We start from the raw sequence: 19,723 nt of genomic DNA, 5'->3' as shown, positions 1-19,723 counted from the left end.
GCACAACAGTTACAGGACAGGTTAGTAATTTTTCTTCTTCTTCAAAACAAAGTGGAAACTAAAGTGGAACGCACATGCGCAATCACTCAAAGAACCACCACTTAGTGATGGATTCCAGTTGGGGACTTCCATAGTTTCACAGTGTTAAAGGCCAGAAGGGACCACCCGATCATCTAGTCTGATCTCCTGTAGATCACAGACCACTAAACTGCACCAGGTTAGCCGTATATCAAACCCAAAGGCTTTAGTTAGCCCAAAACATTTCAGTCCTCAGGAAACTAAACTGTTGTGCCCCACAGGCAGAGAACAAGAGAGACTGAGGTGCCACCAACGGCTGAGGCCCCTGCAAAGGCAGGGAAGTGATTTGGTGAGATATACCCAGACGATATCAGCAGGTGATCTGAGCCCCACACTGCAGGAGAAGAGTAAATACCCCCAAAGTCCCTGCCAATCTGACCAGGGGGGCATTCCTTCCCGACCCCAAATCTGGAAATCAGTATATGACTGAGAATGTGAGCCAGATCCCCAGCCAGGCATCTAGAGAGAAGGATCACTATACCATGTCAGAGCACCAGTCCACTCCATCCAGTGTGACATCTCCAGCTGTGCCTAATCTCTGATGCTACAAAGGAAGGCAGAAAAAACACCCAGACTACACCAAGTCAGTTGTGCATTGAGAAAAAATTCCTTCCTGACCCCTGCAGCATGAGATTTGATTTGATTATAGTCGTTAGCTGAATGCGAAGCTGCAAGTATTATGAGCATGTTGAGGGTGATGCAGGCAATCCTGTTGCCATGGACCAGAAAGGAAGGGGATGAACAGGGGGACCCCACAGATTTGCAGTATCCAAGACCAGAAGGGACCACCACAACCACCCAGCCTGACAGCCTGAACACACAGGCCATAGAATTCCTTCCTGGGACCCGATTAAAGCGTGACTTTTAGAAAACTAACTAGTCTTGTTTTAAAGGCTTCAAACAATGGCAGGTCCTTCCCCTGCTTAGCTGCATCAATGTTTATATTCTCTTGGGCCTTAATCAGTGGCTTATGTGAAGCACGTGATGTACAAAATATAAAGACCAAAGCAGGAAAAGTGGTTTGGTAAATGCTCTCTGTTGTAACCCACCAGATTATTTCTAATTTCCAGTTACAGACATGTCATGTGACAATATTCCCTGTGTCTGCAAAGGGAACTCCTAAAGGCCATTCTATGGGGGCTCTACAGAAGATTTGGGTGCTTAAAATACAGGGTGTTTTCAAACCAGAATGCTTGTTCTTTGAAAAACCTGTTCTCACTATTGGATGTCCAAACTGCCCAAGTGCTCAGGCTTCTGCTGGGTGCCCAGCTCCTGGGATTTTCAGACTTCCCTGCTACATCAGAGGTTTTCAAACTGCGTGGCGTGCCCCACTTGGGAGGTGTGACAAGGGTATCAGGGGGTGCAAGGTCTCTAGTGGTGCTGGAAAGAGCTCCATGTTTAAAAAAAAAAGTGCAGGGTGGCAGTGCCATTCAGGTTTGGCCAGGTCACCTCTCAAATTTGAGTGAGTGGCATTGTGACCTGGCACACAGGGTTACAGGACCAATCACTCAAATTTAGACCAGCTAACCCCTATCATGACGGAGGAGCGGCTGGGCCAGACCTGAGCGGTGCTGTGACCCCATGCACCAGATCACAAAGATTGAAGCAGGGAACTGACCCCAGCCCTGCAGGACACAGAAGCTGCTGGTGCCCGGGGAGAGTCCAGGGCAGGCTCCACTTTCAGCCCCCTGACCCTAGGTCAGGGCCTTGTCGCACTCACCAGGGACACGGGCTCAGAGAGGGGTGCACGTGATGTGAATCTCTGAAGGGTAGCACAGCAACTATAAGTCTGGGAACCTTTGGGCTATGTTCTCCCAGCAGGATTATTCAATCTATGTGATGCCATGTTCTCCCAGCAGGGTACTGCTGTTCTCCAAGCATGGCTGTGCTCCCAGTCGCTAAGGGCCTGTCTGTGCTGGAGGTGGAGGTGTAATGTCCAATTTGGAAAGATGTATGTGGCTAGCTGTCATTGAGCAAGTGTGCTAAAAGTAGCAGTGTAGCCATGGCACAAGAGGAGGGCTGGGCTAGCTGCCCCGAGTACAATCCCATCCAAAGCCCTACGGACTCGGGCAGCTGGCCTGTCCCACTGCCCACGTGGCCACAGCTACACTTGCTTTTAGCACATTCTCTCAGTTAAAGCTAGTGTGGGGATGTCTGCCTGAGCTGGACATTACACCCCCAGCTCCAGTGTAGACACACAAAGTGTCACTGTGTTGCCCCCGCCCCTGCCCAAGGTCCTCCCCTCTCTGCTTCTGTCCCACTGCCCGGTCTGTCTCCCACCTTCACCCCTCTGCAGAAGGGATGGTCACCATCTGTTGGTCACAGATAAGCACAGCAAGGGCTTATATTGAGCAAAAGGGTAGTTGTGAGGGAAGAGCAGTAACAGAACAATGAGCCTGAGTCCTGCAAGAACTGATCTGAGAAGGAATCCATGCAACATTTTTAAAGTGCTTCCAATATATAGGGTGAAATCCCAGCACCTCAGAAGTCAATGGGAGTATTACCATCAACTTAAGTGGGGCCAGGAGTTCAACCAGGATGTAAAGGACAGACACACAGCACACAGGATGTGCTGGATTGGTTAGTGATTAAAAAAAAAAAAACACACATTATACACTCCCTTTCTGTAGGGGGGCATGTGATCTGGTCTAGAGGAGCTTTACCCATCTGGCCAATCCAGGGGTTTACAGCTGAGGCACTCTGACTCCCAAAGATTTCTTTCAATGCAGCCACTTCAAGCCTATCAGAAAGCAGGAGCCTGCTTCCACTTCTAGAGAGTCTAAAATTTAATTCTGGGGGACTGAAAACTATGGATACAACCTCACAGTACAGTTACACTAGGGAGACAGGACAGCTTAACGACACTTCAGGAAACAGAAGCCTGCTAACTAGGGGCCTGATCCTGCAGTCCTGCCTCACACATATAGTCCTTACTACAAAATAATTAATTACTAAGTAAAGCAGTGGCCCCTTGACTTCCCGGAGACTAATCACATGGAGACGGTTTTACAGGATCAGGCTGTAGCAGCATTCTCACACCAGATACATAAATGAATAATCTTGATGATTTACAGTTTTTTTTGCCTAGAAAACAATACACCCTTCCTACAAAATACCTTATCTTCAGAAACATGAAAAATATAGACAAGATTGATTAAGATAATTGTGACTGTAATTTCTCCTTGTCCTTTCTCTCCCTCCCCCTCCCCTTTCGATTCTCCTCCTCACGATCTGTTTGTTATGCTCACTTATAGTGCCTGGTCTTCACCCAGATCGCTGTTTCCTTGAAGCTGGGGAGCATGTTCAGGGGAGTGGGGTGGATGGGGGTCAGGTGGCTGAGAAGTACACACAGCTAGACAGGTGCTGAGAGAGGGACAGAACAGACAGAGGTGGGGATGAAATGAGAAGCAAAAACAGAGCAAGTGTGATTAACTTGGGAGGGATAGCTCAGTGGTTTGAGCATTGGCCTGCTAAACCCAGGGTTGTGAATTTAATCCTTGAGGGGGGCCATTTAGGGATCTGGGGCAAAACTCTGTCTAGGGATTGGTCTAGATGACCTCCTGAGGTCCCTTCCAACCCTGACATTCTATGATTCAATAAAGGATAAAACAGGTATCACACTAGAAAGATGGTTTAAAATAACTGACATGATGCTCTTGAGAGGAAGGGTCAAAGTGTGCTATGAAATTTTAGTGTGCAGCAGGAGGCCCCACACAGCCAGTTGGTGCACACTTCCCTGCTCGCTGCACCTTAACTCTCAGCACAGAAAAGCCCTAAGTGAGAACTGTAGCATTATTAGTAGCTGCACAGAGCCATAGTTCAGATAGGCCACCAGGGGGCCATAAGTGAGAAGCATAAAAGCTCTCAGCAGGAAATGAAGGTCATTTACCCTAGTGACCCATGTCTCTGTGCATTCAACAATCACCCCACTGTTCCCAGGAGACAATTTAAGGAAGAGAACAGAGGCCATTTGTTGATTTAGGGGCAAATCTAGCACCTTTCCCAATGGCCACAGAGCAACCCTTTATTCCTCTGTGCAGGGGTAGGCTGGGTGTGTGGAGATGCTGTGCAGAGGGTGGGTCTCTCTCTCACCGTTAGTGTTAGGCTGGATTTGGCTCCATGAAGAAAATCCACAGCCACTCCATACCCTGGGTGAGGAGGATTCCACCACCTTGTGCATCAGCCCAGCACCTGGCCTACATACTGACTGGGGGCAGAAAAGAAGGTTTGCCACCTGATTAATTTAGTTTAGTTTTTCATGTAAAATGCAGTTTTATTCTTTAGATGTTTACTATGATTTCCAGTTCAAAGATCCATTTCAAATGGAATACAGAGTAATACCAGACAATGGGCAGAAATGCATTGCTGCCGAACTCCTGGCATAGTAGCAGTAACAAAAGGGCTGTAAGAGAGGAGTTTGCTTACAATATTGCCTTCAGTTTACAATTAGGATCCTTCAGTCCTTGCAACAATGAGTATGCAGTTGAAGTTCTCGGATCTTTTATATGTGGGTGCCTAGAAGAGAGAATGGAAGTTTTAAATATCATTTCTGAAAGACAGATTTCCCATCTCCTTTCCTGAAGATGGTGGGGTAAGGTTTATTCCACAGCAGACATTTATTATCCTCTTTAAAAAGAAAACAAAGAAAAGCATCTGAAGTTCATTGTTCTGATGTCATGTTAGCTATTCATTCCTAACAGCCATGTAACCACACTACCCCTGTGCAGCATTTGTCCCAATGTAGTGGTTGGGCCATATAAAAGAGGGTTATGGGTGAGCTGCTGCTTTCAGTGAAAATCCTGTTTCACCTTTTCAGTTTAGCATGGGAGAAGGAATATATCCCAGAAAAACAGAAAAGGGGGTTCTTAATCAAACTCCCTTAAAAAGAAGATTTGAGTGACTGTAACAACAGGCACAAGATTACACTGCTTTCAGTCCCAGGGAAAGTTTTCTGTGCTGTCATCTTAAAATCAGAATTAACTAAAAGTGTGAATTTGAAGTGGATAAATTAAGCCACATTAAATCCCTGTGTGGACACTGTTATACAGAATTAAAATGGCCTTTGGAAGTGAATTAAACTAAATCTAACTAAGGCCACTTTAATTCTGCATAACAGCATCCACACAGGGATTTAATATAGTTTAAATAATCCACTTCAATTTTATGCCTTTAGTTATAGGCCGTAGAACAAAGTAATAAATGGCAGCTGCCAGTAGTCTTGAATTTTGTAGGTTTCCAAAAGGCATTTGGCAGTGTAGCTAGGGAATCATGAAGGCAGAGAAAATCATTCAAACTATTATAAGTTTTTGTCAGAATGCTCTGTGTGCAATAAGGATAAACCAAGAGTCAGCAGACTGGTTTAATGTTAATGCTGGTGTCAGGCAAACTTGTATCTTGTGTCTCATCTTGTTCGGAGTTGCTATTGACTTTGACCGACTGTCAGTATGGAAACAGGCCTTGTGTGGATACATGGGGAGCTTGGAGACCTAGACTTTGCAGATGACATTTTTCTTATAAATAAATGAGTTGAAGATATGCAGTGAAAGAGGTTTTGCAAATTCTACCAAGCAAGATTTCTTATTATGAATCAATTAAAGACAGAAGTTTCCAAAATTAATTTATGTACCAATAATTTTATCAATTTGAGAGATAAAGCCTTGAAAAACTGAATACATTAACTTATCTGGGTAGCCTCATTCATGATATTGGTGATTATGTTTCATGTAAAGCCCAGAATAGGTGAAACGAGTGCTGTATTTCAAACACTAACTACAATATGGAAGTCAATGTGATTAGCAAAATTATCAAAACTGGAATCCAACAATATGGAAGTCCATTCAATGCAAATTAAACAGAGTTCATTGCTGGTGTCTGCATAGACTACTCAAAGTAAAAGAGGTGGACCGAATAAGTAGTGAACAGGGCCTAGAATGGGCACAACTACCTACAACAATACAATATGGAAGAAGAGATGGACATACTTGGGACATCTTTTAAGAATGTTCATAAGAGGCTACCCAGACAGGCCTCTTTGTCTACTCCAGGGCAAGAGACAAGAGACTGACCTAGAGGTACATTCTGTAGTTCAATAAAGGCTGAAGTGGCATTATTACAGCTGAATATAAAAGACCTGGAAAACAAGCACAGCATAGGGAGGACTGGCATTGTTTGAAGTCTGCCTTCTGCCCCGATGGTGTGGGAATAATGATGCTTTCAGGCTAATGGACCTGATCCTTTAATTTGGAGTCAAGGGGACTCATCTCTAGTGGCACAGAGATTTTACAATCCCTTTCCACACACACAGCTGTTACCAGTAGCACTGGATGAAAAAAAAGGGTAGACCTTTCCATGAAAAATTTCAGTTCACAAGACAATTTTTTGCTTCAAATCAGGATAAAACATCAAAACCACAGGCACTCCACCTGTCTATCTCCTAGAGGTAGGTGAGAGGTGGGGATGCACTGTGGGTCCTCTGCCTTTTTCTCCCCCAGAGCTAGGGGGTGGCAGAACAATCCTGTATGCTGCCAAGACAGCCCTCTGGGAAACTTTTGTCAGTTTCACTAACAGAAAATGAAACTGATAAGAGCCTTCCAGGCAGGCAGCCACTTTCTATTTCCTCAAAATAAAATCACTTTTTTTGTGTGTGTGGCAAAATTAAAATCCTCATGGAAAATTTCAGTTTTACAAACAGAGCATTTTTCATCGGGGGAAAAAAAAAGTTTTCTTCCAGATCTAGTTACCAGGACCCAGTGGGTGAGACACAGTTTCCCTTATACTACACTGATCCCTGTGTGCAGTTTTGGCCTCTTGGGTCCATTAGCAGCTGGGGTAAATTAGTACGCTATTTGGTGGATCTTTGGATCCTCAGATCTGAGAGCAGCACTGGAAAGAACTTAGAGGTTTGCTTTGTAGTGACAGGAGCCTGTGAATTGCTCATTGCTGCCAGCACCTGCCCCTAACTCAGGAGCTGGATCTATACAGATGGAGATTATCCCAAATAATGCCCCTTTCACATTGTCCCATAACTGAACTGAGGGAAGGGGATTGGGTAGGAAATATGAGGCAGTTGGGTGCTGCACACATTACTACCCATAAGAGAAAAAACTAAGGATACTGCTCAGCAGAGCCCATACACAGAGCGATCTCTCGCCTCTCCAGGAGGGAGAATGCAGTAGCACTGCCTCCATCAGCAGCAAGGTGGTGCTGTATTCTAAGATGTTGACTAATGGCTGGGGAACACCTGTGACATGGCCAGTAACTGGGCAGTGCAGGAAACAGCATGGCTTGGATTGTAGCTTTCGGAGGGCAGCTAGCTGAGTGACAGCACAGATTCCAGGAGCAGCAGGAGCTGAGCTACAATCAGCTTCCATTTGTGGGTCTTCTGAATTCTTTCTTGCTAATCCTGCTGTGAGGGACTGGGACGTAGGTGGTCTGGCCTAGCAGTCACAGCTGGGCTGAGATCTGCTCACTAGGGATGGTAGTTGCCAGGCAGGAATTGGAGGAATTGCAAGAACCAGGTTCCATAGGCAAAGGTCAGGATCAGAGTCAGGCTGGAGTCAGAGACCAAGAGATCAAGCAAAGTCTGGCATTTTAGCTCCCCAGCCAACTTCTTGGGGCAACCCCTGGGGTTAAATAGGGCGCTTGGCCAACCAGAGTGCCACAGGGTACCTCACTCTGAGTCTCTTGGGCAGTACTTCCTGCAGCACCTATTCTCCATAGAGCTCCCTGGCTGTGCCTCTGCATGGCCTGCTGGTGGCACTGTAGGAATATCAGCTGTCCCAGGCTCTACAGACCCAGGTTCTTGTCTTTATACCTTTTTCTTTTGCTGTTCAGCTGCTCAAGGGGCTGGGCAGGTCTAACTCATTTGCTACTGTGACTAGGTTGTAGGAAAAGACAGGTCACTTATATAGAGCTCTCTGGATCTCTAGGTAAACTGGTCCATACAAACAACATGCCCTTTGATAGGGTCAGATGCAAGGAGCAAAGAATATGGGCCATACCTATAATATGGGACTATATTTTGAAAAGCAGCGACTCTGAAAAGGACTTGGAGTTATGATGGAGAACCAACTGACCATGATCTCCCAGTGCAATCTGTGGCTGAAAGGGCTAATGGGATCATTAGATGTATAAACAGGAGTATATTGAGTAGGAACAGGAAGGTTACATTTCTCCTCTATACAGCACTGGTGAAACTGGTGAAGCTAAAATGTTTGCTGCAGTTCTGCTGTCCAGCTTAATCAATGCAGACAGGCACTTAGCTATGCAGCCACTCCCAGCCCATACTAGCTAACTTCCTCATTCTTCTATTTGATCCGAGTAAGTTTCCTAGGAAGCAAATGTGCCCAAGCTTTTTCTCGGTCCTTCTGATTAACCCTTGCTTCCCTATTCCTGCCTACCCTACAATCATGAGGTATTATGACCCAGCTACCTCGACCCAACCAGGCCCAGAGGTAGGGTGACCAGACAGCAAATGTGAAAAGTCGGGACAGGGGGTGGGGGGTAATAGGAGCCTATATAAGAAAAAGACCCAAAAATTGGGACTGTCCCTATAAAATTGGGACATCTGGTCACCCTACCCAGAGGGATAGCGTAACCTCATCTCAGTGGGAAAGACCAAGACAAATTGGCAAATAGCTTATAAACCTCTGAAAGGGGGGATTATAATGGTGACATGACGAGATGCCATTCTAAGGATTTATATTAAATAAACTGCAATACTTACAGAGGAAATAACCGTTTCCATAGCTTTGCTCTCCATCCTTCTTCTCGTTCTCCAATCCCAAGCATACATTTAAATAGGTAAAGTGACTGCTTACTACAACAGTTCTTTGCACAGAATGAAAGAGCAATTTCATCCATTGTAAGCCTGATGTGTTCCAATCTAATTTCTTGGAAATTATCCATTGTGTGTTTCACAAACTCTTCTTCCTGATACTCATACAAACAGTGAAACAACTCAATTGTGTGGCAAGTGGTCCTTTGCTGGATACACCAAATGTGTCCAAGAGTCTATGCATTCAGGATCAAGCAAAGAGTCTCTGGTTACTTCTCCTTTTAGGGAAGAGAGATCAGAGCTCTCAAACAGACTTTTTAAATTTAACAAAGCAAACTAACAACAGTCTTAGAAATCTCTCTTCAACAGATATTCCTCAATGCAGACAGGTACGTAGCTATGCAACCGCTGCCAGTTCAAAGCAACTTGCTTCCTCATCCTTCTATCTGATCCAATCTAGTTTTTCAGGAAGCTAATTGGTCCCAGCTGTTTCTGGGTCCTTCTGCTTAACCCTTGCTTCCCAATTCCTGCCTTCTCTGGAATCATGAAGTTTTCTGACCCAGCTACCTCAATCCGACCAGGCCCAGAGGGATAGCATAACCTCATCTTACTGGGAAAGACCAAGACAAATCTGCAAATATCTTATAAATCTCTGAAAGGGAGGCATTATAATGGTGACATGACGGATGCCACTCTAAGGATTTACAGATTTATATTAAACTGGGATACTTACAGAGGAAATAATCGTTTCCGTAGCTTTGCTCTCCATCCTTCTTCTTGTTCTCCAATCCCAAGTGTACAATTACATAGGTAAAGTGACTGCTTACTACAACAGTTCTTTACACAGAATGAAAGAGCAATTTCATCCATTGTTGTAAGCCTGATGTGTTCCAGTCTAATTTCTTGGAAATTATCCATTGCGCGTTTTGCAAACTCTTCTTCCTGATTCTCATACAAACAGTGAAACAACTCAAGCTGGTCACACACTTCCTCATGGGTCTTATAGGGCAGAGAGGAGATGTTTTTAGCTTCTGCTTCAAACCACTTCAATAAATCCCGCTTTATTTTAGGGGTTGTTTTAAAATTTAACATTTTCTCTATGTCATTTCGTCTCTCTTTATTTAAGAGACCAAATAAGAAACGTACTGTTAACATCAAATACTTGTTTTTAGATGTTCCATAAGTTTTTAGTAAGTGGTTCACTTTTTTCTTTGTCTCTTTATCTTCCTCTAGGACATAGAAGAGAGCTGCAAAAAACTCTTGGAAGGTCAAGTGAATGAAGCTGTAGACACTCTCACATTCAGTATCTTTTTGAAAAATACTTTTAATCAGAAAGAGAGACTGAATGTTAGACAAGGATAAATTGTGTTCCTTCAGGTCACCTTCTTCAAACAGTATTTTCTGTTTTAAAATTCCATCTGCAGCCAATGAGCAAAGCTTCCACAGGTTAGATTTAGATTTTTGTATTGAGCCAGTGAGATGACCAGTTAGTAAATTGGTCAGAAAGAGCAAATATACCGAGGTGGTTGTTTTTGAAGTTTGTGCAAGATCTTCCCCTCTTTCCATCTGTTGCTTCATAACCGTGCAGATGATCCAACACACAATGGGGACAAAGCACATGGTGAAGAGCATTTCATTTTCTTTGACAAAATTAAAGGCTTGTGTTGCTTTATTTTCATCACAAAAGAATTTATGAAAATATTCTTTCCTGTCTTCTCCAGAAAATCCCATTATTTCTGCATAACATGGAAACCTCAAATTCTGCTTTAGTTTCTCCAGAGCAGTTGGTCTTGTAGTGATTAGTAAGAAGGATTTTTGAAGAACTTTCTTTCTCAGTAAACTGCACAGGATGGTTTCCACTGGCTTCTTCTCAAATGGGTCAGTGCACAGACTAACTTCATCAATATTTAGCAAGGAACTCAATTCATCAAAACCATCTATTACAAACAGGAGTTTTTCTGGCTTCTTAAAGATTTCTTTAATTGGTCTTACTCCATCAGGAAAATTGTTTAAAAGCAAATCAGCAACACTTTGTTCCGCATTAACACGGTTTATTTCTCTGCAATTTATATAGAAAACATAATCAAACTTTTTCTGATAGAGTTTTCCAGCTGCCCAGTCCAACATGATCTTTCTTGCTGTCATTGTTTTCCCAATTCCAGCAGCTCCCTGCAGCACAACAGTTCTTGGGATTTCCCGATTTCTACCAGGGTCAAATAAAACACTAATCTTAGTGTGACTGGTTTGTTGAGCCATCAACTCTGCATGTCTCCTTCCTCTGGTGATTATTTCATGTTCTTTCTCCTCCCGCTGCCGATGTTCCTTTACAATAAGCAGTTTTGTGTATCTGTTGTTTAGACTTACATATTCACCCAGGCGAGCATTCCTGTCTTCTATTATTTGGTATTCTTCTTGTATCTGTTCTCTATATTTCTTCTGGTAATCTAATTCAATGACAATGGCATGAAGCATTAGACGTACTGAGTACAGTTGATCAAACAAAGGTTATGTGAACTGCCATTCATCGGTTATATCCAAAAGTTGGACAGGACAAAATATTGGTGGTATTCTACTCTTTCCATTCTCCCCCTCCCCTTTCACCCAGCATTCCCACCATCATGTGACTTGACATTTTGCTAGAATTTTACATGTTAAAAAGTCTCTTGTCTTTTACAGATTAATTATTTTGTCCTTGATCCTCTATCATCTTGGTTCTGATTCAGCAATGCCCTTAAGCACAGATTTAAGTTCCATTACAATAAATGAGATTGAGCATGTGCTTAAAGTTAAGAATTTGCTTAAGTACTTTTCCTAATAAGGATTATTTGGCTCATTCCTTTTTTGTTCCTTCTGATCTTTTGTATTAGTTTCTGTGTTATTTCTCTATTCTCTATTCTCACCTCCACCCCCAGTACCCTTTGTCTTCTTTTGTTATTTTTAAATACTTATCTTCTTGCCTCATGGTTGTGTTTTCCCTCCTCTTTTAATCTCTTTCTGTTTTTTCTCACCTCTAGATTCACCCTCCACCCCCATTCCTTGCTACTGCCACTCCAATCACTTGAAGATAGGATTGGACACTATAGATTGCTGCCACATTTCACTGGCTACTCAACATGATTCTTAAAAGAACAGTAGAGTTACAAAAATAAACAAAAATATTAAAAAAATCACAGTGAAAAACTTTTCAACCCATGCCCCCAGATACCCTTAAATCTGTCCCCAGTGGGATCTCAGCCTACTCTTTCACCATCTCGGCATGTAGTCATTGAGTTTATGATTTGTTTCATGCATACATCTCTCAGATACTAAGACAGCTGTGTTGTCACCATGGTAAACTTTCCTCTTGACAGTAAGTCATCTAATTTCAGGACCTGGGCATATCAGGGTTGTGCATAGAAAGATACTACCTATGTGCCTAATGACACCTGAACAGAGTCTTTGCTGCCATGTAGAATCACAAGAATTGATTCTGAGGGGTGGCTGAGCATTGTCCATGAGTTACTGAATCACCCTCAGCGGATGGCAATGTCATGCTTTGGGGAATGATGAATACTTGCCTTCAGCTTGCTGTGTCTAGTTAGGATTTTATTCTATGGTGCTGTGTATAGTCACACTGAGAATGCAAAGCACTGCAGCCACAGGACTAGGGGGTTACTATAGTCAGGGCTGTACTGTGATAGATAGATATAGCACAGTTGCATGGGCCTTCCTTTTGTAAATGGCAGAAAATCCCTGTGGGTGAGAAAAGGAGACAAATAGCAGGGAATCCCTAATGTATTGTCAAGGCCCATCACATTCTATGGCAAGTTAGGCCTACATTCTGTAGCAGGGTCCCTGGATTCTGTGCAATTTCTACACAGATACAACATTACAATCCCGGAATCTTATTATATAGATTGAGGTGGGGGCAGTATAATAGAAATAAGCATTAGCAAAGACCAATGTTTCCCAAGTTTTTGAAAGCTGAGCCCTGCTTTAGGAATGAAACCCTCCAACCTTAACTCTGTCCCTTGTAATCCTCTACTAGCCAGCAGGGGCACCATTGCAGATTTCAATAGCAGGAGAGGGGCAACTTTCCATGGAGGTCCAGGGACCACTTAGGCAGGACAGAGAGGTGGGCATTGACGTGAGCAGGGGTCTGCATGGCTCTCCTCTCTGAACCCTCTGCTCTCTGCCAGGTCACAATGTTACTCAAATGTGGGGTGGCTAAGCAGATAACCTCCTTATAAAAATTCTGGTTGGGCCCCTGGCTCAAACACTGGTGGGACTGGTCCACTTTCCAGAAGATGACCTCATGCATAAGGAGTGGGGGGACTGTTCCTATTGAATTAAGTTTAAGTAGTTTAGGAGTTCATAGTATTAAGAATGCAAATGTTCGTCTATTATTGTGCAAAGGTGTGTTCTTTATGGCTAGGTTTACTTGGTCCTGCCTTAGTGCAGAGGACTGGACTTGATGACTCCTCAAGGTCCCTTCCAGACCTATGTTTCTGTGCTTCTAACAGCATGTGTGTAAGCTCTTTTATTGGTTTTAATACACTTTCTGTGTAATGCTTTTATCATAAGAATAAATATGCTTGCTTAGAAAGAACTGTGAGGTAACTTAACTGTGGGCAATTATGCTGTTTACTATATGTGAAGAGACAAGTACAGCAGGCCATCTTAGGCAATGTAGTTTTGCCAGGGAATTCACATTAAAGTCTGGGAACTATGCAGCCTGGAAAAACTCCTTTTAGGAGGGAGAGAGATGCAGGTCTCTGCCCAAAAGAGGTGATGGCTGGGAGCCAGAAGTCTAAGTGTGGGTGCTCTTGCTGACCATGGAGGGGGGATACAGATGCAATTGCCCCAAACTGTGACATCTTCCTCCACATTATGCATGAACCTATTATTGACTAGATGCCCCTCTCCATCCTCCCACTCGTGGTCAGAGATCTCATACACAAGACAGAGAGAAACTTCCCCCCCTTCCCTTGTGACATACAAGCACAGACCTCCCAGCAACCTAAGATGGACCTAAGATCTCTCTGTTCCTGATACAGGATCCAGTCCTGCAAACTCTTGGTAAAGTTAAGCCTGTGTGTAAGTGTTTATAGATTGGGGCTGGGAGTAGGTAGTGATACTGCTGTACTCGTGACAGCTTCTAGTCTGGGGAATAGATGGGGAACCCTGTACTAATGGTATGATCTGGAAAGCCATAAAGATTTTGTTAACTTATAACTTCAGGTAGGGTGACCAGACGTCCCGATTTTATTGGGACAGTCCCGATATTTCCTTGTTTGTCCCGCGTCCCGACCGACGTGCGGTCGGGACACTGGACAAACAAGGAAATGCCCCCGAGCCTGGAGCCCGGAAGTGCTCGCACACCCCCCCCGGCCCCGACTCCACCCCCTCCTCCCCCGATTGGCTCCCTCCCCGAATCCCCGCCTCATATGAGCACATTTTAAAAACAAAAAAAACCATGTTCTAGCCTGAGTAGGAGCACACAGACCAACCAAAATGCATTAAATGATTTAGCAGTATTCACATGCGAATCATTTCTACAAATGGTCATCAGACATAATTCCTAATACAGTGTAAGTTGACCCATTAGTGAACAACAAATGGGTTCTTCCTAGGAAGCAGCCCTGCATGTGTCAAAGTGGAATTCTTCCCACTATAATATTTTGGCCATAACACTTTAGTTTATTTGTTCTTTCTTCATAGGTCAATAGTGCAGTCCTTTAATTACATTTACTGTTGGTCTCTGAGTTCTCCTCATTTGGGATGCATTTTTCTGGCATAAGTGGACTAAGAAGTGAATGGCAATATTCTAAGTTCAGTTTTACCAGAGCCTTTCAGAGAAGGATGATCTTCTCCCTGCTCCTTGGCGTGGTGTATCTCTGTACATGGTCCCAGATCCCATCGTCTGTTGTTCCCTCTTGTTTCTTCTTCAAATTTTTCTGTTTTCTCCTTTTCCTTTGAAAAAACTAACAAGGGGGATTAATTGCAATAATACTATAGCGTTTAAGGCCAGAAGGGTACCACAAGATCATGTAGTCTGACCTCTTGTTCATCACAAGTAACCAACACCCCCCAGTACTTGCACATGAAACCCAACAACCAAAATGAGAACAGAGTATTACAGCCCACAGGAGACAAGACTATTATGTGCCACAGGCAGAGAATAGGAGGGACCGAGATGCACCAGTGTCTGAGGCCCCAGCAGTGGCAGGGAAATGATTAAGTGAGATCTACCCAGATAATCCTGGCTAGCGATCCACACACAGCACACGGAGGTGGAAAAAACCCCAAAGTCACGGCCAATCTGCCCTGCTGTTTTACATGCACAAGTTAGAAAATCCTACCCAGGGTTTTATCATGGAATTGCCACCTCACCCATAGCTACAGTGTCACTGACGCTATTGCTAGAACAGAGCTAGATTGGACCTGGCGTTTATGCAGGTGTGGAGGGAGAAGGCAGAATTGCACACCCTTGTAATTCCCACACAAGAACCAGGGATAATTGCAGTACCTGATCTTAGGGGAGCACAGGAACTGTATCCTTGGGGAAAACCAGCACCCCAAAGGGGCAGTGAGAAGCAGAAAGGAGATAGAGCCCTGACCCTGTTCCCCTCCACATCAGACTGCTGAGCAGGAGCAGCACACATGGGAGAATATTAGAGCTGGTTAGAATTTCTCCCTCCCCTGGGAAATTGTTGAGTTTTTGGTAGAAAAAACAAAACAAAAAAATCCTTTGAAAGCCAAAAAGTTTCGGCTGAAAACCAAAATTTTGATTTAAAAAAATGCTGCTGCAATGTGTTATGGGAATTGTGGTTTGTTCCCCCATGCTCCCGTTCTCCTCTAGGGGCCAAGATCCCTAGCTTGACTTCATCTTCCATGATGCACCACGGTTTTCTCTCTTGCCGAGCCACCATGGAGCATCATCACAGATGCAGTCCAGAGAGGGAGCCTAGCCCATACAGAAGAAAGGGGTCATGAGACACCTGAACTATGACTCCCATACAGCACTCCAGCAGCATTTCACAACCAATTTTTTTCTGTTTTCATATGAAAAGTTTTTTTTCCCATAGAAAGCAGATAATTTTCACCAAAAAAAGAAAAAACCCTGTTTGACAAAAACCCAATTTTCTATTGACAATTTGCTGTACTCTGTTGGTCACACTTCCCATGCATGCCAGGGAGCTCATGAAGATTGTGGTTGCTGGGAATAAAGGACTGAATGTCTCTCTGATCATTGCTGGCCAGGAGCAAGGCTGACAAAAGTTTTCTGAGCCTAAAAGCATCTGTACTAGTCTCTCCAAAGCATTTCTTTGATCCAAGAATTCACAAAACATTGGATATTGAAATGCCGGTGTCACCTAATTTATCTATTATGTTTTTTCAATATTTATTACAATGATGTAAAAGGTCAGAGCTTCACAAATGTAAGCAATAGTTAATATTTGTCCCTTAGCAGTTTCCCTCTTCCAGCAAAATCTTTGCTGCTGCTGTCACCGCAAAGAATTCCTGTATCTCCATTCAAGAGGTGTCATGCTGGCCCAAGGAGGCCCAATGATGATGATGTTGCAAAAATCTCTCTGAGACGTGGCCTGTGCCCTCCCACCCTGTCCTGCTCCCCCATTCCCTGGCAGCACAGCTCCAATGGAGTCATATTGTCCCAGGGTTCCCCCTGCATGGACAGGGCTAGATTGGACCTGGCATTTATGCAGGTGTGGAGGGAGGAGGCAGGGTCCTAATTGCTCTAATAAACAGCCCATACAGCCCCAGGTCAGTTAGTGACATGTCCAATTGGACTTGGTGGGGAAAACACATTCCCTTCCACATCCCACCCTGGCCTTGCTCTGGCCTTACTCCTACTCCTCAGCTTTCTGCCCTAGCTCACCTCCCCCTCTCTATGGATCCCATGCCCAGCACAAATGCAGCAGCATGCAGAGCTGACCTCCGGGCTATGGGAAGGATTAGCCTGTAGGTACATCTCAAACAGATCCATGTAATTCTGTTGTTAAAGCACACTGGGTGTATTAAGGTCCGTTCAGCCTCCTGCTACAGAAATGCTGACAGCTGCTTCATCTTTTCACCCCTCGTGATGGGTTTGAGGTTTAAAGGCTGTCCTCACGGGAAAAAGTTTTAGAAACTACAACTAACAGGAACAAAAAGACATGAGATCTCCCTTTAGGGGCAGATGCTTTGCTGTGCATCATATCTGCAGCCATAGCAGTTTCTGGCTGTTCTCCTCTCCCTCCCCTGAGATTGCAGCTCCCTGATTCTGAGGCTGGGGCTAGTTCTCAAATGGTCTGAGCTTGAGGGTTTTTCTAAATTACACCAGCCAGCTGTGATCCCGAGGGGTCAGTAGAGCTGCAGGAATTGTGCTCGTTCCACACCTGCTGTGCTAGGGACTGCACGAGATGGTGACACAGGAGCAGCCTCTGTGCTAGCTGGGGATTCCCCTTCCGCTTTCTGCTACACTTCTTGTGCCATCGCACCAGGCAAAGGAGTAGAACACAGAAGAGTCTGGTCCTGTACTGCCAGTGCCCCAGATCACTTGCTCTCACCCCCATTTCTCATTCTCAGTTTCTCCACTAAGATCCAATCTAAAAACAGTATCCATATAGCAACTTGTATGTTTCCAGAACATCTAATTTCACATGCACACTAGGAAAATCCTGCGGGCCTGCTTTGAATCACTCTGGCTCTCACTGGCTTTCCCTTGTGTCTTGGAACCTACTCGGTACTATTAACCGACTGCAGCTGTTCCTGCTGTATCTTTGTAGGGGGGGTTGGTGGGAGGGGGAATATTGAAGAAGAGCTTCCCAGGAGTCAAGGCAACTTCAGATTCTTTACCCATCTTTGTTTCCTCCATGACCTTAGCAGCAGACTGTCTCAGGTCGATCTGATTGAGGATTTCTGGGGTTACATCCATCACATGTTCCTCACAGCATTCTAACAGGTTTGAGGCACATCTAACACATTGGCTTTCTCTAGCTCACCACGGGGGATGTTATGTTTTCCATCATCATCAGATTGCGAGATTAAAAGACTTAAATACAAACTGAGAGATTGCCCAGTCACTTCACAAGGACGTGCCTTCTTAACAGAGCTCACAGTCAACAACAAATAAATGCTTCCTGCATTGTGCTCTGGGGGATACTAAACTCATACCCTGGGGGACTGTCCAGGGCAGTGAATGCCAACGGCCTCTAGGGAGAGCCCCACTGCCAGCCCTGGAGCGTTCCATCCCAGGGACCCCGGGCAGAATCAACCCAGCTGAGCTCCACTGTCACTGTGGGTGAGAGGAACAGGAGAGCACATGGGGTCTAACTAAAGAGTGGATCCCCATAGGCACTGGCTCTTACACTCATGTGGGACACTGAAAAGCAGCTGAGGGACTTTGGAACTGCAGCTCTCCAGGTTTGCTGGTCCTTGGCTGTTTGTATTGCACTGGATTTGTTTTGCTTGTTTTCAGTGAAAAATAACCTCGAAGATAAAGTTCCTGCTTGGAATTCCAGAAGGGTCTCCTGGGGTCAGTCAGCTGTTTGGTGAGAATCTACTGGGCCAGACTCTCTGCTGTGATCAGTTTCCAATTACTCATCCTTGATTCTATGTCCCAGGTGCAGCACAGGTTATAGCAGCCTGGGACCTGTTCTAACTTGCCAGCTCCCAATGGTCCCCAAAGGACAGTCCCCCAGCTGGGGATGCACTCTAGTTACTCCTCCTCCCCACCTCTCTGTCCATGACACTCCCTCTGCACCGCTTTGTTGGATCTACACCCACTGGGGATGCCCCCCAACTGGGGATTTCCTCAGATGGAGAGTTACAGGCTGACTCTGCTCCCCTTGTGCCAGCTGAGTGGTGAAAAGGGAGGGGTTCAGGTCAGAAAATCTGCTGTGGGCATCTCGGCTTTGAGTCCCCCTCATTTCCAGCTGGGATTCAGAATTTGTCATTCCTGCCATCAGCCTGTTTTTCCTTCTGCTCCCGTTGCTGCTGCCCTGGGGGAGACTCCCAGGTTTTAGAGTAACTTTAGATTTCTTACCTTTCTCTCTGTATTTTTTGAGGTTATCAGCAGACCCTCTGACATTGATCTTAACTAAAATTTCTATGGTTACATCAACTGCAGCATCTCCACCATAGAATGCGATCAGGATGTTCTTAGTATCTATCCTGTCAGCCTTCTCCAGCCGACCTCGGGGGATGGTACCTTTTCCCTTAAAGCCAGAATGTGATAGTTTGTCTTTAAATCTTTTGAAGTCTTCCTCAAGAAGATCGTCAAGGGCACTTTGAAGCAAGTCACTGATTCTGCTTTGGTTTTCCATCACCGGTATCAGGGGAAAAACTAAAATACAGTGTAAAGTCTCATTATTAATAGTTAATATGGAATAACAACTCTTATTCCTATCTAGAGGGAAGAAGGGTAGCCTAGTGGTGAGAGCAGGTCACTGGGGCTTATAACTCCTCAGTGCTTTTCCTCACAAGTAACTCACTGGATAGCTTGTTTTGTCTTCCTGTGCCTCAGTTTCCCTATCTGTAAAATGGGGACAATTGTGCTCCTCTAACTCACAGGGGTGTCATGCAGCTTAGTTACTGTCTGTAAAGCCAGCTGGCGTTTTAGGATGAAATGTGCTAGAATAGTATTTATCATCTGAAGGGATTTCCAAACACTGGGGTGGGGATACCTAATTCAGAAAATATCCTAGCACAATCTGGAATCTGTGCATCAGAGTCCTGGAGTAAATGTGTCCTGAGAACCAGTGCTAGCTTGGAAAGCCTCAGGGGTATTTTGAACATTTATGACATACTGATCAGCCCCCATAAATCGAATGGATAAACTATAATGACATCAGATTGTAATTAGCCCATCTGAAGGCAAAATGCACA

At 44.5% G+C, this 19,723-nt stretch overlaps 1 protein-coding gene across 1 annotated transcript in view; it reads right to left on the bottom strand.

Annotated features, from left to right (window-relative positions):
- LOC128835994 (NACHT, LRR and PYD domains-containing protein 3-like) overlaps positions 1–19,723 on the bottom strand; it is a 33,291-nt gene that overhangs the window by 9,540 nt on the left and 4,028 nt on the right. The window contains exons 3-6 of the mRNA XM_054025973.1: positions 18,882–19,181; positions 14,677–14,817; positions 9,588–11,298; positions 4,504–4,593 (exon numbers count right to left, since the gene is read on the bottom strand). Coding sequence (XP_053881948.1) covers positions 4,504–4,593; positions 9,588–11,298; positions 14,677–14,817; positions 18,882–19,161 — 2,222 coding nt within the window. The 5' untranslated portion in view covers positions 19,162–19,181. The remainder of the gene's footprint in view (positions 1–4,503; positions 4,594–9,587; positions 11,299–14,676; positions 14,818–18,881; positions 19,182–19,723) is intronic.

The sequence above is a fragment of the Malaclemys terrapin genome, chromosome 4 (genome assembly GCF_027887155.1).
Source record: "Malaclemys terrapin pileata isolate rMalTer1 chromosome 4, rMalTer1.hap1, whole genome shotgun sequence".
NCBI lineage: Eukaryota > Metazoa > Chordata > Testudines > Emydidae > Malaclemys > Malaclemys terrapin.
This window is presented reverse-complemented; position numbering and strand designations above follow the sequence as displayed.